Source organism: Chiroxiphia lanceolata, assembly GCF_009829145.1.
Source record: "Chiroxiphia lanceolata isolate bChiLan1 chromosome W unlocalized genomic scaffold, bChiLan1.pri scaffold_44_arrow_ctg1, whole genome shotgun sequence".
In the NCBI taxonomy this organism is placed as follows: domain Eukaryota; kingdom Metazoa; phylum Chordata; class Aves; order Passeriformes; family Pipridae; genus Chiroxiphia; species Chiroxiphia lanceolata.
Window position 1 is genome coordinate 173,760 of NW_022476500.1, and position 22,367 is coordinate 196,126.

The 22,367-nt window shown below is 55.1% G+C and overlaps 1 protein-coding gene and 1 pseudogene across 2 annotated transcripts; one reads left to right on the forward strand and one right to left on the reverse strand.

The window, feature by feature from the left end:
• Positions 1–22,367, reverse strand: part of LOC116781380 — a 332,906-nt pseudogene that overhangs the window by 155,931 nt on the left and 154,608 nt on the right.
• LOC116781387 (zinc finger protein 239-like) lies at positions 6,939–13,434 on the forward strand. Of its 2 annotated transcripts, XM_032677064.1 has the most exons (5): positions 6,939–6,960; positions 9,589–9,805; positions 9,853–9,976; positions 11,821–11,899; positions 12,088–13,434. In XM_032677064.1, exons 4-5 carry the CDS (start codon positions 11,848–11,850, stop codon positions 13,008–13,010), a joined length of 975 nt encoding a protein of 324 aa, XP_032532955.1. In that variant the 5' UTR covers positions 6,939–6,960; positions 9,589–9,805; positions 9,853–9,976; positions 11,821–11,847; the 3' UTR covers positions 13,011–13,434. The 2 variants fall into 2 exon arrangements, with proteins under 2 accessions (XP_032532955.1, XP_032532954.1); XM_032677063.1 differs by lacking the exon at positions 6,939–6,960 and having other exon boundaries at positions 9,353–9,805.

Here is a 22,367-nt window from a genome sequence, read left to right on the forward strand (position 1 = left end):
ATTCTCCATCCAAGGTAACTCCAGGGCTGCGATCGCTGGATTTTCTCTGTAGCAACCTGCAACCCTGCTTCTTGGACAGCATCAGTCAGAGCAGTAACAACAATTTGCAGTTCATTTTCTGTGGCCATGCTTATTAAAATATCATCCATGTACTGGTAAATTATTGCAGAGGGAAAACGCTTTCTGATGGGTTGAATAGCATTTGCAACTACTGTTTGACAAATGGTGGGACTGTTTTTCATCCCCTGAGGGAGGACAACCCAGTGATACCTTTGCATAGGCTCTGAGTTGTTTAATGCTGGGATGGAAAATGCAAATCTCGGGGCATCCTCGGGGTGCAGAAAGATGGTAAAAAAGCAGTCCTTTAAATCAATTATTGTTAGTGGCCAGTTCGCTGGGAGCATAGCAGGTGAGGGTAACCCTGGTTGCAGTGCCCCCATAGACTCAATGACTGAGTTTACTGCTCTGAGGTCCTGAATCATTCTCCACTTGCCAGTCTTTTTGGGGATACAAAACACAGGGGTGTTCCAGGAACTGGTTGTCGGCACAATGTGTCCTGCTTCTAATTGTTCCTTTACAAGCATTTTTAAATGTTCAAGCCGTTCCCTTTTCTGATCTACCACTGATCTACCCAGACCGGCTGGTCAGTTTTCCAGACTAGCTTAATCGGTGCTTGGGACGGCTGACCAATGGCTCCTATTGAAAAACCTGGCTGCTTGCAGGAGGAATTTGCATTACTGTGCCGAATTGTCCAAGAACATCCCGTCCCCACAAGGAGCAAGGGATTGGAGCTATGAACGGAGCTACTTTTGCTAATTGTCCCTCTGGTCCCAAGACAGTGAGTATCTGAGCACTCTGTCTGGGCCTTTGTGTGCCTCCCACCCCTTGAATGGTTGCAGCTGGGCAGACAAGTAGGCCAGTCAAGTGGCCATTCTGAGTCTTTTATTATGGAAACATCAGCCCCAGAATCTACAAGGCCTGTAAATTGGTGCCCATTAACCTGGCACGTCATCAGTGGCTGTGAGGCTGTAATGGCTGCTGCCCAGTGAACCTGTGGGTGTCCCGTGCTGCCAAAAGGCCCCTGAACCCCGCTCCCTCCCCCCCTCCCCTGCAGGCAACGCACTGTAGAAGGGGATTAATTGAGCAATCTTTTGTCCTTTTGGGATGAAACAGGGGGGTGAAGGGGTCCATGCCATTATCAGAATCTCGCTATGAGAATCTGAATCTATTACACCTGGCAGCACAAACAAACCCATTCTGGTGGTGGAGGATCTTCCAATCAGCAGTGCATGCACCCCTGGGCTAAGGGGACCCCAATGTCCAGTCGGGATTAGCACTACCTCAGTGGAAGTTATGAAGACTGTGTCCCTGTTGGATAAGTCCAGTCCAGCGCTGCCTGGGGTGGCGGGGCACAGAGCGCTGACTGGGGTGTAGGGGCACAGATTGCTGGCTGTTGTGGGGGGGCACAAATCGCCAGTCTGCTCTGTTGTGTCGCATGTGTTTGTTGTATCGGGGCGTGCGACAGCGCCCCTCTCCTCCCGTTTTTTGGCACCCTTTTTGCTTTGGATTGTTTTCGAGGTGCTACTACTAGAGGTTTCTGAGGGCAGTCCCTTTGGAAGTGGTCGGGGGCCCCACAAATGTAGCAACCATCCCTGGGTCTGGCCCCTTGCTGTGTTCTTAATTGAGCACTCAGTGCTACTGCCAGTAAATCTGTTTGGTGTGTGAAGGAACCAACCTCTTGGCAGGCACGAACTAATTCTGAGATGCTGCACGTTTCCCTTTTAGGAAGGGTTTGCAAAACTCTTTTACAATCAACATTAGCATTTTCGAAAGCCAGTCTTCTGCTAAGGATTTCTCTGGCTTCCTCATTCTCAATCTGCCTATCTAGGGCAGATTGCAGCCGATCTAGGAACTGTGAATAAGGTTCCGTTGGGCCCTGCATTACCTTTGTGAACGACAGGTTTGTGTCTTTATCTGATGTGGGTAGTTTTCTCATTGCCCGCATGGCATGTTTTGCTATGACTTCATATGTTTCTCTATTGTACCCGGTTTGTGCATCTATGGAATGGTAGTTACCATCCCCTGTGAGCTGGTGTGCAGTTACCCCTGCTTGTGGGTCATTAGCATAAGTGGAACAGATTTCTCTGAAATCGTTCAACCATACATTATACTGTGTATTAGTGAGGCTTATTTTTAACAGGGTTTTCCAGTCGTGTGGCATGAAAATGTACGTGGTGCTCAGTGTTTCTAAGAACGCAAGTGTGTTAGGGGAAGATACACCAGTTTCTCTCATCAACTGTCTTAGTTCTTTGGTTAGTTCATGTGGCAATGGCTGAAACCTGCGGCTTTGGCGTGGCCCGATAATTACTGGACATGCTTGTATAACTTGTAAGTCCCCAGGTCGCAATGCCTCCTCTCTGCATAAAGCCCATCTATCAATCGAACCTTCTCGGTACGTTGCTTCCTCCCCTCCCGGCAAAGCTATCCCGAAATCCCCCTCCTCCTCCTCCCCCCATTCCTCCCATCCCTCCCCTCTTGCAGCTTCGGCGAAAGCGGCTGCCTGTGGGTGGGTGGTGGGTGGGGGGGTGTACGGCGCGGGGGCAGGGAAGGACGGGTTGTTGTCCGTTCTGCGTGGCAGGCGAGATGGCGGTGCCCGCCCCTGGGCGCGTGGTCGGCGATCATCCGCGGTATGGGTTGGCAAGTAATCTGGGCTAGCCCCCCCGTTCCCGTCACGGGACCCCCTGCGGCTGTCCCACGGACTGGGACTTCGCATCTGGGGTCCTCCTCCTTCCCGCCGACCCGTGTCCCTTGGGCTCCCGGTTCCCTTCCCCGTAGTGGAATTGTGAACGGCTCCACCCCCTCCTCCCGCCGAGCTTTGTGTGTTTAAACTGCGGCGCGTAAAAGTTGGGCTGCTGCTTGCAGCGTGAGTGGGGGTGTGTGAGTTTGTCGTTCTTTGGTGGGCTCTGCTTAAGGCAGTCATTATAGCTTGCCAGGCTGGGTAAGCATTGTTTGCTTGGGAGTCTCCTCCCTGAGCCCTGAGTTTGATGAGGTTCTCTATTTTGTCCCAAATTTGTATATGGAGGGCTTCAACCAGAGGCAGTTCTGGTACGGCTGCTTTAATGAGTCGTACCAACTCTGTTAATTCAGCCTTTGTGACCTGTACATAATAAGGCTTCAGCAGTGTGGCTAGCGCGTCTGTGTCCTGTGAGAGTTCGGTGGGGAAAAAGTTTCCCATGTTACCTTTGAGTCTCGGCGCTGCTAGCGTGCACTGCTGAAGAGGGTCTGTCGGTTTGTTGATTTGTGTTGGCTCTCTGTCGGCTGGGCTGTGGCGTCCCGGCGGCGGTGGCTGGTGTCCCGGTGCAGGCGGTAAGCGGCGAGCGCAGGGCAGCGTCAGGCACGGGGCAGCTGTAGCGACGGGCGCGGGGCTGACTGCAGAAGTGGCGGCTTGGGGCTGCAGGTGATCGGCGTGTGCGCGGCTGCAAAAGCGGCGAACGGCGGCGGCGGTGCTGGCGGCGGCGTCTCAGTCACGCGGCGGCGGCTCGGCGCGGGTCCGGCTCCGTCTCCGGTGAGGACGGCGTTCGCAGTGGTGGCAGTTCGGCGCGGCGGCGGCTCCTGAGCTCCCGCAGTTCGCTTGGCGGTGCGGGGGTCGGGGCGCGCTGTATCAGGAAGGCGCGGCACCTTCGGTAAAGCCCGCGCGGTTTGAATGCGGCGCAGGGGCTTTTTTTGCGGCAGTGCTTTTTAAGCACGCCCGCAGGGTCAGTCAGCGGTGGCGAGCAGGCGGGGAGCCGCGACAGTTTCTGCTGGACAGAGAAACTGGAACGGGGCTCCGCGGGGCTCAGCGGTGGCTGGGGGTGTTAAGATGCGGTAAAACCGCTTCTCGCACCTGGTCCGGCTGGTGCTGTCGGCAGCGGCAAACCGCTTTTACCAGGAGACCGACGCACAGGGGACCAACAGGCTTTTCCTTGACGATCTTAAGGTGCTCCGCGGCCCGGGTCTCCGAGCTGCAGGCACGCTCTCGCCCAGAGAGCAGTCTTAGACGTGCAGGATGCCTCCCAGCTGGACTCACCGCTTGTGATGTTGCGTTTGACCCTCTCCGCTCTCTCCGGTGGCTGCTTTGACCTCTCGGTTTCTTCTTCTTCTTTCTTCTCTTCTTCTCTTGTGCACTATTTCTAATATTTTTGGAGCTCCTAAACTAACTGTCCGTTTCTTAGACGCCACTAAGACCACGGAATTATTGACGTCAAGGTTTTTTGTGGTAAAGACTCCCGTCTCTGCAAAATCGAGACGATCCCGGAATCACCAGCTAATTTCTTGATACAAGACAGATATAATTGCTTAATATAAGCTAAAATGTCCCTTTCGGGTTGCCATTTGTAGCGGCGGGGTCCTTATATAATAAGGAATAAGTACACTCCTCGTGCGGTGGTGTGGACAAAGAGACTTTATTTCAAAATTCCCGCTCCTTATATCCCTGTATGCCATGTGACTTCTTCAGCCAATAGAGTTATATGTGACCGCGCATGCTCTCTTGGGCCCACTGCCCTGGCACATCCCTCGTGCCTTCAGAGGCGCATCCTACACCCAGTCACTCCCAGTACACTCCCAGGCAGTCCCAATATGATCCCAGTCACTCCTGGTCTCTCCTAGTATATCCCAGTTGCCCCCAGTGTGGTCCCACTCACTCCTGAATGCTCCCAGTAGCTTCCAGCATGATCCCAGTTGCTCACAGCCACTCCCAGTCACCCCCAGTGGGGTCCTAATCACTGCCAGTATGATCCCAATCACTTCCAGCGTGATCCCACTTGCTCCCAGTATATCCCAGTTGCGCCAACATGGTCCCAACTGCCCTCAGAATGCTCCCAGTCACTCCCAGTATGACCCCAGCCACCTTCACTGTGGGCGCAGTTGCTCCCAATATGATCCCAGTTGTGGCCAGTATGGTCCCAGTTGCTCCCACTTCCTCCCAGTGGGATCCTAGCAGCTCCCAGTTGCCCCTAGCATAGAACCAGTTGCTCCCAGTATGATCCTAGTCTGATCCAGTATGATCCCAGTACAATCACAGTTGCCACCAGTATGATACCAGTGACTTCCCGACACGTCCAGTATGAAGCCAGTTTGATCCCACTCATCCCCAGTATGGCTGCAGTCCCTCTCACACACTCCCAGGATTATTGCAGTCACTCCCAGTATGACCCCAGCATGACCCCAGCAAGGGCCCAGTTGCTCCCTGTATGATCCCCGGTGCCCCCAGTGTGGTTCCAGTTGCTCCCAGTCACCCCTACTGTGGTTCCAGTCACTCCCAGTATATCCCAGTTGCCTCCAATGTGCTGCCAGGTGCTCAAAGTATGATCCCCATTGCCCCAGTTCTGGTCTCACTGGATCCATTCAGGGTCCAGGTGTATCCCGGTGTCCCCCTGTCCCCCCACCCCGGTGTCACCCCCTTTTCTCTCCCCACTGAGTTCCTGAGCCGGCGGTGGCCGCAGCCCCTCCCCAGGGCCTGGGGCCCAGCCTGGGTCTCCCCATCCCCATGAGGATTTTGGGAGTGTCATGTGTCCCCCCCTCCCCTGCTGTCACTCTGCCTCTGCCCGGCTGCTCCCAGTGATCCCAGTAAAGCTTCCCAGTTCTCCCCAGTCCCGGTTATTGGGGGCCATGGGGGAGGAGCTTGGGATCCTGAGGGGCGGAGCCGAGTTGGGGGGGGCAGAACCGGCCCCGGGATGGATCGGGAATGGGGACCACCCTTTGTTTCCCCCTGTGTCAACTCGCTCTGGGAGGGTCTTGGTGGGGCATCTGTCCTTTAAAATGCACCCAGCTCATCCCAAAAGGTGCTGGGACCCCCCTAAATCTCCCCACAGGCCCCGGAGAACCCCCCAAACATGCACAGAGCCCACCCAGGACCCAACCTAACCCCTTTTTTTGGGGCAGTGGGACCCCAACTTGAGTTGGAGGAAGCTGGGGATTGGGGGGATGATGTGGATGATGTGAGAGGAGGGAAAAATGGGAGTTGGGAGCCCCAGAGTAATCCGGGGGTGGTATGGGGATTGAGGAGACTATAGAAAAGTGGAAGGAACAGGGAGAAGGGTGGAAAAGGGTGTCTGGTAGGGCAGATGGTCCCATGAGGGTCTTTGGGCACAGGGGGGTTGGCAAAGGAGGGTGGCCCCCCTGAGCTCCCAACTTCCTGTGGGGTGCTGGGGGCTGCTGGATCCAATCTCAGCCTTGGGTTATGCCAACACTTCCAGTTTAGAGGAATTACAGGGGTGTGACTGAACCACTTTTGTTCCCCAGGTTTTAATAATGGCAAATCAGATCTATTGATAGAAATGAATTATTTAGGGTTACAAGTGATCAGAGAAAAGATCTTCATCACAAGTATTTACTGCACAAGAGAAACACTAAAACTACCAGGAATACAGGACAAGATAGGACAGTGCTCTACACTAAAGCGATCGTTGAAACAATTCTACTGAAGCTGGCACAAAAGCAATAATTCTTAGTTCGAGATGGATGGAATTCCCCCAGACCAACGCTCCTGGGGAGATCTCTGCTCTCAACCTCCAGCAATGACCTTGGAGGGTCCCCAGCCAGGGCAGGAATCTCCACACACCCCCGGGAAGGGTTCTGTTGGAAGAAGCTGTCCCTGAGAAAGGGGACTGGCCCTTTCTGGTAGAAACCTCAGGCCGCTCGAGTGCAAAGGGCCGCTATGATTCCCCCCCCCGCAAAGGACAAGACAACTGGGGAAGGAAAGAGGGGCTTGGCTAACAGAGATCAAAGATTTCATGAGGTAAAACCAGGTTCAGTTCAGGCTGAGGGTGCTGCGGCACCGCCCGTGCAAACATTCCTGACGGGAGCGCGGCGGGCGGGCGGACGGAGGGGGGGGGGGGCAGGCTCTGTAAAGGCGTTGCGCGCGCAGAGCGCCGTGGTTGCTTCCGGGAAGCAAAGATGGCGCTGGCTCCGTGCTGCACTGTGAGCTGGCGGGGCCTGCGGGAGAGCGGGGCTCTGGGGATCCCCTCGGGGGCTGCGGGGAGCGCGGCTGTGGGTGGAAAGGCTGGAGGGCTCGGGAGGGTTTAGCACCAGGGTTCGGGGGTTCCCGAGGGTCAGAGCGCTGGGGCCGGGAAGCCGCGCGGGGGGGGCTCTGCCAACGCCCTGGCTGCACTGCGCAGGCGCACCGGCGGAGTACTCAGGAGGGAACTGCAACTCCCGTGAGGCCCCGCGCGATCCACCATTACTTTTCCCGCCACAGCGCTCCGACCGGCCCCGCGAACCGACCCCAGGGAAAGGGGATCCCAGTGACCCCCCCCAAACCCCAGAGACCCCCAACACTCAGCACACAGAGACCCCACAGGGAGGGGACCCGGGGGTCCCCTAAAGCCCAGCAGTGTGTTCCGGGGGTCCCCAGCCCCCAGGGGAGGGGTCCTGGGGGTGCCCCCCAAAGTCTGGGGGAGATGTACCACATCCGGGTAAGGGGATCCCAGTGCCCCCAGTATAGCCCAGTGACCTCCCAGTGACCCTCAGTACAGCCCAGTAACCCCCTCAGTGACCAACCAGTGTGTCCCAGTGACCTCCCACTGCCCCCCAGTATGGCTCAGTGATTCTCCAGTGAGCACCCATTAACTCCCAGTATGACCCAGTAACTTCTGAGTGTCACCTCGTGTGTCCTGGTAATCCCCCAGTAACTTCCCAGTCCTTCCCAGTGCTCTTCCAGCATTCCTCAGTAACCCCCCAGTCCCTCCCAGTGCCCCCTGGTTCCCCCCAGCGTGTCCCAGTATCCCCCAGTAATCACCCAAAGCCTCCTAACTGTCCCCAACGTGTCCCCAGATGCCCTTGGCCTTTCTTTGAGGGGGGGGGGACGACACGGGACGTTTTTGTGGTCAGGGGGTCCAGTGGGGGCTCCTGGGGTGAGATGGAGGGTTAGAAGCATCAGGGATGGGGTTTGGGTACACTGGGGAGAGTGGGGAGGGGTTTGTGGACAGTGGAATTGGGTGTGTCAAGAGGGGAATTGGGGTGATCTGGGGGCCCTGGCGACATTGGAGACACGAGGGGAGTCTCGAGGTCTTAAGGGGGGAAATTAGGGACACCAAGAAGGTCTTGGGGACACCAGGGAGGTCTCAGGACTCACCTGAGCATGTTGCTGCCCCTCCTCTTTACCTGCAGACATCATTAACCCCCCCCAAATGTCCCCTAATCCCCATTTTCCCTTTAATCCCCTCCCCCTACAGATCCTTTTGCCCTCACAACACCCCTTTTAACTCCCCTAAATGCACCTAAAGCCCCCCAAAACTTCCCAAACCCCCATCCAACCCCTCTCCCCGATCCCCCCCAAAGCTCCCCCAGCTCCCCCTGAAATGCCTCCAGCACCCCCCAAAGAGGGATCACCCGGCACCCTGGGACAGGAACACACTGGGCTGTACTGGGAGGGCATTGGGGGGGTCTCAGGAGTCCCAGGACAATGTGACACAGCTCTAGAAGAGATCTGGGGAGCAGTGAGGAGGTACTGATCTGTACTGGTCTCTACTGGTCTGTACTGATCTGTCCTGCTCTGTCCTGGTTTGTACCCCCAATCCCCAAAGCCCCTCCCCAGCTCCCCCAGGACCCTCCCGCACTCCAAAGCCCCCCAGGCCCCCCCAGGCCCCTGACTTGGTCCTGCTGCCCCTTGAGCATCTGCAGCTGCTGCAGAACCAGGCATTTCATCAGCAAATGTGCAGGTGACACCAAGCTGGGGGTGTGTTGATGTGCTGGAAGGCAGAAGGGCTCTGCAGAGGGACCTGGCCAAGCTGGATCCATGGGCTGATTGCAAGGGGATGAGGTTCCAGCAGGCCAAGGGCCGGGTCCTGCCCTTTGGCCAGAAGAAGCCCCATCAGCCCCCCAGGCTGGGGCCAGAGTGTCTGGAGAGCAGGCAGGCAGAAAGGGAGCTGGGAGTGTGGATGGACAGGAAGCTGAAGAGGAGGCAGAGTGTGGCCAGGTGGCCAAGAGGGCCAATGGCTTGTGGCCTGGCTGAGGAAGAGTGTGTCAGCAGGAGCAGGGAAGTGATTGTTGGGCTGGAGTGAGCGCTGGTGAGGCCACCCCTGGAGTGCTGTGTCCAGCTCTGGGCCCTGAGTTGAGGAAGGTCCTGGAGGGGCTGGAGCAGGTGCAGAGAAGAGCAGCGAGGCTGGGGAAGGGAGTGGAGCACAAGTGGTGTGAGGAGAGGCTGAGGGAGCTGGGGGTGTTGAGGCTGGAGAAGAGGAGGCTCAGGGGAGACCTCCTGACTGTCTGCAAGTCCCTGCCAGGAGGTTGTAGCCAGGTGGGGGTGGGGCTCTTGTGCCAGGAAGCAGCAGTAGGACAAGAGGGCTGGGTCTTGAGCTGTGCCAGGGGAGGTTTAGGTTGGATATTAGGAAACAATTTTTTGTGGAGAGAGTCATGAGGCCTTGGAATGGGCTGGGCAGGGAGGGGTGGAGTCAGTGTCCCTGGATTTGTTGAAGGTGAGAGTGGATGTGACATCAGTGCCATGGTCTGGGAAGCACAGCGGGGTTGGATCAAGGGTTGGACTTGATGATCTCGGAGGTCTTTTCCAACGGGGCTGATTCTGTGATTCTGTGATTGCCATTCCTATGGCAGCACATGCTTGAGGCTCTATCCCCAGGGTGATAGAGATGTCTGTCCATATCTATCTCCAAGGTTAGTCTGTAAATGTGTGGTGTTAGAAAAGCAGGCTGAGTTCTGGGATGGTTGTAGAAGGAGAAGGAAGCCCAGAGGCCAGTGCAAGCAGGCAGCCCTCAGCTTGCACATGATGTCCCCTCCCTGCAGGTTCCTGTCCTTGAGCCCAGGCCCTGAGGTGAGGCTGAGAAGTGGCGCGGAGGTGAGGCCAGAGCTGTCCCTGAGGTGAGGCTGAGAATAAGTGCAAGGCAGAGGTGCTGCTGAGGAAGGAGAGCCCCGTGGTGGGGAGGAGGCAAAACTGTGAGTGCCCATCCCCGAGAAGGTGCTGGGTCCATCCCCTGTGTGCCAGGTGAGCTGGGGCTTTGCTGCAGAGCTGCGGGCGCTGATTTGAGCGTCTGCAAGTGCTGAGATGGTGGGCACCCAGGAACACAAACTGTGCCTGGCCACGGAGCCTGCAAGGAGGAGCAGAGACAGCGGTGGCAGTGTGGGGTCCAGGTTGTCCGTGTGCCTTCCCCTGCAGGCCCTGGCTGTCCCTGCTGGGCCCGTGTCCATCCCCATCAGGTCCCTGCCCGTGCCCCCTTGGGCTGAGCTCCCCCCAGGAAGTGCCGTGGAGCTGAAGCTGCTGCCATCCCCCCCCTGCAGCCGCTGCCCCAGCCAAGGGAGCAGCAAAGGCAGGGCCAGGAGCAGAGGCAGCAGCAGGGGAGCCCTGGGGGGGCCGGGAAGCTCTTGTGTGGGTCAGGAAAGAGGCGCTGGGCACGAGGCCGGGGCTGTGCTGAGCAGGCCCAGCCCTCACATCCCCCCAGCCAACGCCGACTGCCCGGGGGGCTTGGGAGGGACCCCCATCCCGTGTGCCCCACACTCAGCTGGCAGAGAGAGAGCCAAGGGACAGGGCCACGGGCAGGGCCCCGGGTGAGGGACAGGCAGGGCCATTGCAGGGCCACGGTGAGGGTACAGCCTGTGGCAGCAGAGCTGCCCACGACCAGGGGCAACCGGGGGTGTTGGTACCAGCCAGTGGTGGGGCCGAGCAGAGCACGAGGCCTCTTGCAGAGCCCTGGAGCAGCCTCCCACTTGCCAGCCCCGCCCTGGTGGGGTGACACTATCCCCTCCCTACAGGACACTCCCCCCGAAATCTTTGTGGGGGTCTTTTGTGTCTATTCCTGGTTGCTGATTCCTGTTGGGGACCTGAGGGACCCCCTGCAATCCCATCCATGGGGCACAATCTCCTCTGCAGACTTGACTCCATGCAGACTTTGCAGGGAAATCTGTGCTTGCAACCTGAGTATGTCCCGACCCCCCGTACTCCCCCCAGGATATTTGGGACGAGTTCCCCCTTCCTGGGCAGCCGTGGGATGGGGGGACGATTGTTGTCCTCCTATTGCTGTTGCTGCTCCGCCCCTGTCCCTGCCCTTCCTGCCACTGTCGGGTGAGCAGAACAGCCACGATGGGAAAGGGGTGAGAAAAGGGAAATGAGCGGGTGGGACCCCCAAAGGGAGCGCGAGGGGCAGTGGGTCACCCCCAAAGGGAGCTGGGGGGAGCCAGGGTTTGAAGGGCCAATGGGAAAGGGGTGGGAGAGGGGGGCTAAGGGGAGTGGGGAGAGCGGGAGCGGGGTTGGCGTTCTGGAACCTTGATGTCCCCATGCTTTGATCCTTGGAGAGCGGGGGAGACTGGAGAGAGGGGAGAGCTGCGAGTACCCCAAGAGCCTGGAGAGGCGGCGCAGAGAAGGGGAAGCCTGGACAGTGGGGACCCCTGGGATCCCTGGGTCAACAGAGTGGAGAACCTGGAGAGGGGGAATGACTGGGAACGCGGCACCCCAAAGGCGAGAGTCAGAGGAGAAGGAACCCTTGGGACCCCCAACACTCTCAGCGTCCCTAAGTGGGAGCCCCAGCATCCCAGACAGGGGAGACCCTCTGAACCCCAGAGAGGGGGAACTTCTGGGAGAGTTTTTCTGGCTGAATCTTGATATTTTGGAGTATTTTTTAGCTGAATCTCAACTTTTTGCAGTTTCTGAGGGGTTCATCTCACTATTTCTGAGGGGTTTTTTGCCTGAATGTCAGTGGTTTGGGTTTTTCTGGGCTGAATCTTGGTGTTTTGGAGGTTTTTATGGCCACAGGATGCCCAGTGAGTTCTAGAGATGGACTTGGGCAGGAGGAACCCCCAAGCCATCGCACTCAGCTCTTGTTTTCCCCCCATCAGGATTTGTCCTTCCCAAAGCTTGGGCGGATGGAAGAGGAGGCTACGAGGAAGAGGAAGATGCCTTGGGCCCCCCAGGCAGGTGAGGAGGAAGTCAGTGGCCCTTTGGGCGGGTGTTGTGCTGGCTCTGTCAGCCGAGCATGGCCCCGGCTGCAGGACAACCCCGCTGCCGCCGCCGTCCTGCCGGGGCCGGAGTTGGGGGGATGTCCTTGGCCTTCCCTGTGGGCCGGAGGCAAATCCCCTCCCTGTCCTTCTTGCTTCCTGCCCCAGGCCCCGAGCTGAGGACGGAGAGCGCGGAGGACAAATCCCCCCGTGAGACCCTGGTGGGAGAGGCCGTTTTGAAGGGCTCCACAGTGCAGGAAGGCAGCGGGGAGGAAAAGGGCCAGAGATCCCCCCGGAGGAGGGGCTCCAAAGCCATCCCAGGGTGCTCTGAGGGGGAAAGAGTCAGCCTGTGCCAGGAAGGCAGCCGGAGCTTGAGGTGGAGCTCTGACGTGATGGTCCCTGAGCAGCCTCCCAGCAGGGAGAAACCCTTCAAGTGCTTGGAATGTGGGAAGAGCTTCAGGCAGAGCTGTGACCTCCTCAAGCACCAGCACATCCACACTGGGGAACGTCCCTACACGTGTGGGGAATGTGGGAAGAGTTTCAGTGACAACTCCAACCTGATCCGACACCAGCACATCCACACTGGGGAACGGCCTTACACGTGTGGAGAATGTGGGAAGAGCTTTAGGTACAGCTTCCACCTCCGCACCCACCAGCACATCCACACTGGGGAAAGGCCCTACACGTGTGGAGAATGTGGGAAGAGCTTCAGGGACAGCTCCCACCTCCGCACCCACCAGCTCATCCACACTGGGGAACGGCCCTACAAGTGTGGGGAATGTGGGAAGAGTTTCACGAAGATCTCCCACCTCCGTACCCACCAGCTTATCCACACTGGGGAACGGCCCTACAAGTGCTTGGAATGTGGGAAGAGGTTTCAGACCAGCTCCAATCTCCTCCTGCACCAGCGGACGCACATCGATGAGAGGCCCTTCCGCTGCACCGACTGCGGGAAGGGCTTTAAGAACAACTCCAACCTTGTCACCCACCGGCACATCCACACCGGGGAGAGGCCCTACAAGTGTGGGGAATGTGGGAAGAGCTTCACCCACAGGTCTAACTTGACCAAACACCAACGGACCCACCAGTAAGGGAAAGCCCTCCGAGTGCCCTGACTGCGGGAAGAGCTTTGGCCACTGCTTCCACCCCAAATGAACCCCCTGATGGGGAGGCAACCCCTGGAGTCCAGTGACTGTCAGTCCATCCCTTTCGACCACAAAGGGCCAGTCCCCTTTCCCAGGGGCAGCTTCTTCCAACAGAACCCTTTATGGGGGCTGTGTGGAGATTCCTGCCTTGGCTGGGGACCCCCCCAAGGTCACTGCTGGAAGTTGAGAGCAGAAATTTCCACACCAGCATTAATCTGGGGGAGTTCTATCCATCCATAAGAATTATTGCTTTTGTACCAGCTTGAGTAGAATTGCTTCAATAATTGCTTTAGTGTAGAGCACTGTCCTATCTTATCCTGTACTCCTGGTAGATTTAGTGTTTGTATTGTGCAGTAAATAATTCTGATTAAGATCTTCTGTCTGATCATTTGTATCCCTAATTAATTAATTTGTATCAAAAATCTAACTTGCCATCGTTAAAACCTGGGGGACAAAAGTGATTCAGTCACACCTCTGTAATTCCTCTAAACTGAAACTGTTGGCATAATCCAAGGCTGAGATTGGATCCAGCAGCCCCCGGCACCCCACAGGAAGTTGGGAGCTCACGGAGGCCACCTCCCTTTGCCAACCCCCCTGTGCCCAAAGACCCCCATGGTCCCACCAGTTGGACCCACCAGACCATCCCCCTTTTCCACCCTTCTTCTTCTTCCTCCCACTTTTCCAGGGTCCCATCCATCCACAGCCCCCCCATGATCAATTTGAGGGTCCCAACACCCTCATTTTTCCTCCCTCTCCCACCTCTTCCACATCATCCCCCCACTCCCCAGCCCCCTCATGCTCAGTTTGGGGGTCCCACCCTCCCCTTTCCCCACTCTTCTGACCTCTCCCACCCCTTTCCCATCATCCCCCTATCTTCAGTGCCCCTCCCCCTCCTCTTTTGGGGGTCTCACTCCCCTCCCACTCAATTTGGGTTGCCACCACCCTTTTATCCCCTCTTAACTCCCTTTTCCCACCGTCCCCCTCCTTCCCACCCCCCACTCACCCGAGAGCTCCTCGCCCGCAGCTGGGGGGGCTCCCAGCACCACCAGTGCCCAGAGAAGTCTCCCCAGAAAAGGGGTTGGGTGGGGTCCTGGGTGGGCTTTGAGTGGGTTTGGGGGACCCTGATGGACAGTGGGGAGCTTTGGGGAGGGTCCCAGCCCTGTTTGGGGTGAGCTGGGTGCCCATTGAGGGGCAGGTGCCCTCCCAAAGCTCCCCCAGAGCGGGTTGACACGAGGGGACACATGGGGGTCCCCATTCTGGATCCATCTGGGGGCTGGTTCTGCCCCCCCCCAAACTCGGTTCCACTCCTTGGGGTTCCCCCAAGCCCCTCCCCCCAATAACTGGGACTGGGGAGAACTGGGAGGCTTTACTGGGATCACTGGGAGCAGCTGGGCAGAGGCAGAGTGACAGTGGGGGAGGGGGGGGCACACGACCCCCCCAGAATGCTCGCAGGGTTGGGGGGGGTCCAGGCTGGGCCCGAGGCTCTGGGGAGGGGCTGCCGCCGCCGCTGGCTCAGGAGCTCTGTGGGGAGAGAAAAGGGGGTGACACCGGGGTGGGCACAGACCGGGGGGGGGGGACACACGACCCCCTGGGACGACGCTCTGGGGGGGGACACACGACCCCCTGGGACCCCCCTCACCTTCTGGCACAGGTAGAAACCGAGCCCCAGCGCCAGGGAGACGAAGGCCAAGAGGAAGCCCCCGGCCCCTCCTTCGCAGCAATTCCTCAGGCTGATGGAGCCCAGCAGGGCCGGGGCCGCCGGCGGTGTCCGATCCCGGCAGGAAGCGGGGAGGGCCCGGTAGGGTCTGATAGAAATAAATCAAGGCAGATCTCTCTCTTTCTTTTACCCCCTCAGCAGTGACCATCAAGAGGTGTCCCTGCTTCACAGCAGAAGCTCCACACACTTGAACAAAGTCTGGAAGAATCTGCTCTATGAAAGTTGACCCTGGGCTTTTATGCTTATCCAGTGATGGATGGCCAGTCACATCTTCCCAGGCCAGTGAGCAGCTGATTTGTCAAACTCTGCTTCCAAAAGCAGGATGTGTGTTGGAAGGTTGGGGAACCAGGCTGGTTTTAGCACAATTCAACACTAACCCAACCCCTTGGCACCAGCAGTAACTCCCCACAGAGAACTTGCAGTGCTTGCATTCTCCCATCAGATTCTTTTCCAGGTAGGACATCCTGCTACAAGGGGTCTGTTACTATCCATCCCAGAAAGGGGAGGTAACCCAGGTTCTTATTAATAACTCCCTGTTGGTGGATTAGAGTGAAATGAAACTAAATAATCGGTGTTTGAAAACATATATATGTAGGGTTTATTTTAGAACAGTTTTGTTTCAAAGGTAAACAGGTATGTTGCCATTTTGGGTGTTATCATCTATACCTCTCATCTACAACAATATGGAATAAAGATAACCTTTAGGGAAAATGCATAAGGGAGAGAAAGAAAGACAGGATAAGGGTAAGGGAGAATAAGGGAAGAAAAGCTGAGAGTGGAAAGATGTCTATAGTCACCGCCCACAGGGTGTTTCCCGGGCCATGCCACGAACTCCCAACATCTCCTGGGCCTGCGCAGAGTTCCCGTGAGGGGCCTGGGAAAAGAGATTTTCCTGCCTTTCAGGATTGGCAGGGGGGGGATGGGCTTTGATGGGCCATCTGCATGGCAATGTACAATGCAAAAGTCCTGCAGAAGCCTACAAGAGTCCCTTGGCAATCCTAGAATGCATAAATCATTAAGTGTTTCAGTCTCTGACAGGTACACAAAGTGTTTCCCCATCCCTCTGCATCATCCACCAAGTGCACCCAAGTCCTTGAGCAGAAACAATCCCATGGGTGAGTTTGCCTTTGCTTGAGGTAGGACTCAACCAAACTATGGAATATGCCCCCCCTAACATATTCCTCATATAGACCACAGGGGTTTTATCCCCTTCAATGGTATGCAGAGGTTCTTTTTGGGCAGGGCCAGTTAGTAGAGTTAACTAACAAGGTTTGTGTGATACCTTAAAGCTTTCTGGATATTTTTTATTTTAGATTTTAGAAGTAGTTGTGTAGTAACTGTAGATGTTAATGTAGCTGTATTATATGCCACCCTTTAGCATAGTAGTTTACACAGACCTAACCTTATTACCCCATTTGATATCAAACTTTCTAAATTCCTTTAGCGTGTTTAGACTTCTTTGCAAGGTAGAATTGTAGAAAAACATCTCTATTGAACAACATCACACCCTAGGGCTGGACAACAAGATCCCACAAGAGACAAAGCAACCTTCAAGCCCAGAACTTTGGAGGCGCTCCAAGGACTGTACGTGCTGTGAAGAAGACAACGATGAGGAAGAAGGGGTCCCAAAGACCCCAAACCCAATTCCCCAAGGGGTGTGTCAGGGGGCAGAACTGCGCAGAAGTTGGGGAGAGTTCTGGCATTGGACAGACCATCTTCTAAAACTGTAGAACCATTGCCTGGGAGGGCGCGTGTCGTGTGTGTTCCCCTGGGCCTGTGGGCCTGATTAAAGGATCTTCCCTTTTTAGCTGATCTTAGACACTGAATTGGCCTGGAGGTTTATCTCTTGAGTTTACAGGATTAACTAACTAGGTGGCTTTTGCTAAATGCACATCCCAAGCTCTGAAGGTCCCACTACCCATTGCTTTCAAAGTGGTTTTGAACAGTCCACTCTACCATTCAACTTTCCCAGAGGCTGGTGCAGGACAGGGAATATGATCCATCCACTCCCTGCCGAGCTCTCTGGTCCAGGTGTGCACAAGGTTGTTTTTGAAAAGAGTCCTGCTGTCCAACTCCAGTTTTTCTGGAGGGCAGTGTCTCCACAGGACTTGCTTTTCCAGGCCCAGGATGGTGTTCTGGGCAGTGGTGGGAGGCACAGGGTGTGTCTCCTGCCCTCCAGGGGTTGTGTCCACCATTGTCAGCATGTAGAGCTTGCCTTGGTGGGTTTGGGGAGTGTACTGGGATCAATCTGCCAGGCCTACCCACATCTCTAGTTCAGCCATCATCCCCCACCCCACAGGGGCTTTACCCTCTTGGCCTCTTTGATGGCAGCACATTTGTGAGGAGCAGTCAATCACTTGCTAGTAGAGAAGTCCAGTCCCCTTTCATCCAGGCAGGTTCTTCTAACACAGCCCTTCTTGGGGTAGATGTGTGGAGATTCCTGCCTTGGGTGGGGACGCCCCCCAAGGACACTCCTCGAGGCTGAGCAAAAGAAATCTCCCCACGACCGTTGGTCTGGCTGAGTTCCATCAGATCTCTATGTAATAATTATTTCCTTTGGCTAGCTTTAATAGAATAGTTTCAATAATTGCTTCAATACAGTGCACTATCCTATCCTATACTGTACTACTTGTAGTTTTACCTTTGTATTGTGTAGTAAATAATTCTGATTAAGGTCTTTCATCTGATCATTTGTAGGAATAAATGATTCATTTTATATAAATATTCTCATTTGGCCAATCATTAAAACCTGTGGGACAAAAGTGGTTCAATCACACTTCTGCAATTCCTTAAATTTAATTTGTTACAAAGTCTGAGGCAAGGATTGGATATCCCCCTTGTTCCTTGAGGCTCTGCAGTGGGACAATGGTCCCTTGATTCCAAGAGGTTGCACTGTTTCCCAGTGTTCTTGGGCTCCATAAGGCCCTGCAGTGTGACAACAGCCCACTGATTCCATCATTTTCCCCAGGGTCACAATGGACCCTTGATTCCACAAGATTCCCCAGTGTCACAATGGTCCCTTTGACTCCAGAAGGCCTTGCAGAATCAGAATGGCCCCTGGATTCTCTGAAGTTCTACAATGTCACAATGGACCCTTGATTCCATGAAATTCCGCAATGTCCCATTGGTTCCCTTTGGTTCCAAAAGGTTCTGGGATGTCACACTGGCCCCTTGATTCCCTGAGGTTCCACAAAGTCCCAGGGTCCTTTTGATTCCATGAGGTTCTGCAGTGTCCCATGTTCCCTTTGGTTCCAGGAGGCCCCAGTGTATTCCAATGGCCCCTGGATTCCATGAGATTCCACAGTGTCCTGGGGTTCCCTTGTCTCCCGGAGTTTTGGCAGTGTCCTGGGGTCCCTTTGTTCCCAGGAGGTTCCTTTGTTTCCATTAGGCCCTGCCATGTCCCAGACTCCCTTTGGTTCCATGAGGTGCTGCAGGGTCACAATGTCCCCTTGATTCCAGGAGGTTTCTCTATGTTCCAGGGTTCCTTTGGTTCTATGGGATTCCACAGGGCCAAAACTCCCTGGTTCTTATCCTTCCAAAATTTGTGGGCCCATTCTATCCCTGCCTGGGATGGAGCACCATTGTGTTTCTGCAGGAATGGATCCATGGCCATCCTGCCACTGCACCAATTTAATGCTGCAGAAACGTCACTGCAGGCCCGACCCTGGATGCAGGAACAGTCTGGGAACTCCAGGCCTGCTCCCATTCAGCAGAGCCAGTCGGGGTCACAAAGAGCACAAGTGATTGACTGCAACCCCTGCAGTACTCTGGCATTGCTGGGGACAAATGCATGAACTGCCAGGAGCTCTGCAGAGCCCTGACAGTGCCACTGCAATCCCAAGCTGCATTGCCCGGCTCAACCCTCAGCACAGCCAAGGCCACAACCCTTCCTGAAAGGTGTCCCTTCTGGGCAGGGCCAGGGGGACAAACCCCTCCATCTGTCCCTGCACATGTTGTGTCCAATTCTCTTCCCCCACTTGGGGACAAAGTCAGGTTACATTGTGTCTTTAGCTTTGCATTTGCTTCACTCTTTTGTGCTTCCAACACACACCCCCCCCCCAGTCTGGGCAGAGTCTGGCCCCCCAAAGAACACAAGACCTGACTCGTTGTGGCTCCCACTGCATTGGCTGGAACTTGGGCCACAATCTGTGCCAGGAGCAGAGAGGTCCCTCCACACAGAAACTTCTTGGCAATGGAGTTAGTAAGAAAAGGGGACAGGCTGTGGGGATCACTTGCAGGGCACAGTCAGGGATGTGTCTTGACCAGCCTCCTGTTTCACATGACCAGCTTCTTCATCCCCTTTTCTCTCTGTTTCCTCATGCTTGTTGCTCCAGAAACCACTGGGATCCTACCCTTGCTTTGGTTCTTTCCTAGACATCCCATGACAAGCCTTGCCCAGTCCCCAAATATCCTTTCTGGCTGCCCATCATGAGTCTCAGAGCCCGAGGCCAAATCCCCCATCCACAGCTGCAAGGTCACCCTGAGAGGTTCTGCCATTGACCCACTTGCTTAAAGTTTCATACAGACACCTTGGAACTTCCTTGGAATTAATTTGTTACCTTTTGGGCTTAGAATGGCTTCTTCAAACACTTGGTAATTCATGTCCTCAGCATGGAAATTCTTTGGAGAAGGAGTTTGGGATATTAGACTCAAAGAATCTCACAATGGTTTGGCTTGGAAGGGATATAAAAGCTCATGTGGTCCAAACTCCTGGACATGGAGAGTGACATCTTCACTAATTTAGGCTGCTCAAAGTTCCTGACCTTGGACAAATCCAGGGATGGGACATCCTCTTCTCTAGGAACCTGTTGCAGTTCTTGCCAGCCCCATTGGCAAATATTTCCTCCTATTATCCAATAGAAAGCTCCCCTATTCCAGTTTAAATCCCTTGCCCCATATTCTGCCAATACAGGCCTCGGTAAAACATATCCCTGTGACTCTCTTAGGCTAAGAGCACAATGTTTTCATCTGCAAACACCTTGGAGACTGCTCAGGGATGTCCCTACACAATGTTTGTCCCCATCTTTCTTAGAAGCCTCTGTGGTGGTGCATCCTCCCCCCATTGTCCTCATGCCTGGTCGAGGATCTCAGGAGCTCCTGACAAGCCTTGACCAAACCAGCTGAGCAATGAAGAGCCACTGGACTGGACCAGGGGTGTGGGGAAGTGTCCCTGGACTGGACCAGGTCCTGGATGATAAAGGTGGGAATAATCCAGAGTGGAATAGCTGGGGAACACAGGATAATCTGTCATCCCATGAAAACCTTGGAATATTCCCTGCCTGACTTGTAGCCCAAATGGAACAGATTAGATAGAATTCTCAAAGATTTTGGAAACTCCAGTCATTCCTGACACCAGGATGGAAATTCAGCAGATAACTAAAGCCAGTCACCTTGGGAGCCCACAACCAGCAGGGCTGAGGGAGGCCCTGGCAGCTCCCCAGCACCTCCCTCTCAGTGGGACACCTCTGGCAGCCTCTCCCAGCTCAGGAACCCTCCAGTTTGCAACACTCCAAAGACCCTCGCTGATGCCCAGGACAATTCTGATCCCCCTCAACAAACACTCCTCCAGCTGTGACCCTTGTCTGGTGGGAAACACAAAGGGATTTGTGGCAGTGTTTCCTTGACAACAAGGAGAATTTGGGAGAGGGACCTTTCCACACCCAGTTATTGATGTGTCCACACATCTCTGCCTGGGTGTGAGTTGACTGTTGTGTGAAGGTTGTTGTGAATCTATAATTCAATCACTGTTAAAATTGTAGCAAATGCTATTGAATCACTTCATAACTGTTCAATTGGTCAGTGTCTTTGGATCCAAATCCTTTGTGCCCTGACCCTCTTGTATCCTAAGGCTCTGTGTAAATGATTACCTTTCATCAAAAAAAAAAAAAATCATGAATTCCACTTTAAAATCTTCCTCCTTAGTTAAACTGCAAAACAACTCTAATTAACTGTAGAAGACTTGAAGACTTGAAAAAAATAAATGAAGGGAAATAATTTGTTTTTCAGCGTTTTAATGGGTCCCACAGTGTGTTTGGAGCTGCATCAGCTGTCAGTCCAAGATGGGCCATGTCAGAACTGGTGAGGCTGGGAGGTGAGGAGCAATGCTGATCATCCAGGGTCAGTGTGGATCTCCTGAGGAGACACTCAGCATCAAGATCACTTGGAGAACACCTCTATCACCTCTTCTCTGAACTAAAAAATATCCATCATTGAATTAAAAAAAAAATACAAACTTTGAAGACTTGTTTTGAAATTGCCTTGAAGACAATTAAAGGAAGACAAAGAGATCCTGAGGGATTTCTGCATTTTAATGAGCCCCACGGTGTGTTTGCAGCCCAGCCCATGATCCTGAGGTACTGAGAGAAGATGGAAGCAGCTGCTGAAGAAGTCAGAAGCCAAACTGCAAGTGCCTTGAAGCCTTGCTGGGCCCCACTGAGGGCAGGCACTGCCAAAGCCTCCCCAGGGACTCCTTGGAGCAGCTCCTTGGAGGCCAGGAGTGCAGGCAGACAAAGGCTCTGAGCAGGCCCCTGCAATGCTGAGCAAAGCCTGCCTTGGTTTTGTGGAGCACAAAGGCCAAGGCCTGAGCCCCAGGCCCTGGCCCAGCAGATCCTGTCCCTCCCGGCTGGCTCAGGGCTGTTTGGGGGGCACTGGGATGGCAGGGGGAGGAACAACAAAGGCCCAAAACTGGGCAACCCCTGCCAGGCTGCTGAGGGAGGGGCGAGGCAGAACCCAAGTGCAGAACCTGCCAGGCAAGTTGGTTGTGGTGGCCTGAGTGGCAGAGGCAGCTGCCAGAGGCAAGGGGCCAAAGGCCTGGGTGCCTTTGGGCCTTGCAGTCCTGCCAGAGCCCTTGGCCATCTCTCCTGCAGGCTGTCCTGCCCTGGCCCTGCTGCTACTCTGGCCTTGCAGGCTGCACACACCCCTCCTGCTTTCCCACCCCCCTCCCAGCAGCATTTCTAGACCCTCCCTGATGTCTCTGCACCAGCTCTGGCTGTTCCCTGGAACACAAAGCCATGGGCTGATCCTGACTCCCTCTGGGTGACCTCTTGCAGCACAAGGGTCCCTGCTGAGTGATATTTCTTTTTCCTCACCTTCAGTCTGAACCTTCCATCTTTGTGGAGATTTCATTCTATTTCCAATATGGACAAAAGCTTCATCCTTTCAGGTGTCCTCTAGACCCTCTCCAGTTCTTCCTCCTTCCTCCAGAATGGGGAACCTCACAGACAGACAGACCAGTCCAGATGTGGTGACCCCAGGGTTGAGTCCAGGGAGGTGACAACTCCCTTGTCTGGGTGCCCACACTCCCCCTAAGGCAGCCCCATGTGCAGTTGGCCTTAAATCAAGGGGCCATTCTGATTCTTTGTAACTTCACGGAATCAAGTGGCACCGTGACACTGCAGGGCCTGATGGAACCAAAGGAATGCAGGGACACTGTGGAATCTCATGGAACCAAGGGACCATTGTGACATGTGGGGTCTCTTTAGAACCAAAGGAACCCTGAGACATTTCAGAGCCTCATGGAACCAAGGGGCCACTGTGCCTCCCCAGGACTCCATGGAATCAAGCAGAGCCACTGCCTCCCCCTCGCC

Coding starts and splice junctions, on each gene's coding strand:
- LOC116781387 (XM_032677064.1), top strand. CDS start 11,848: ATGGAAGAGGAGGCTACGAGGAAGAGGAAGATGCCTTGGGCCCCCCAG. Junction 11,900..12,087: donor GCCTTGGGCCCCCCAGGCAG/GTGAGGAGGAAG, acceptor TTCCTGCCCCAG/GCCCCGAGCTGAGGACGGAG.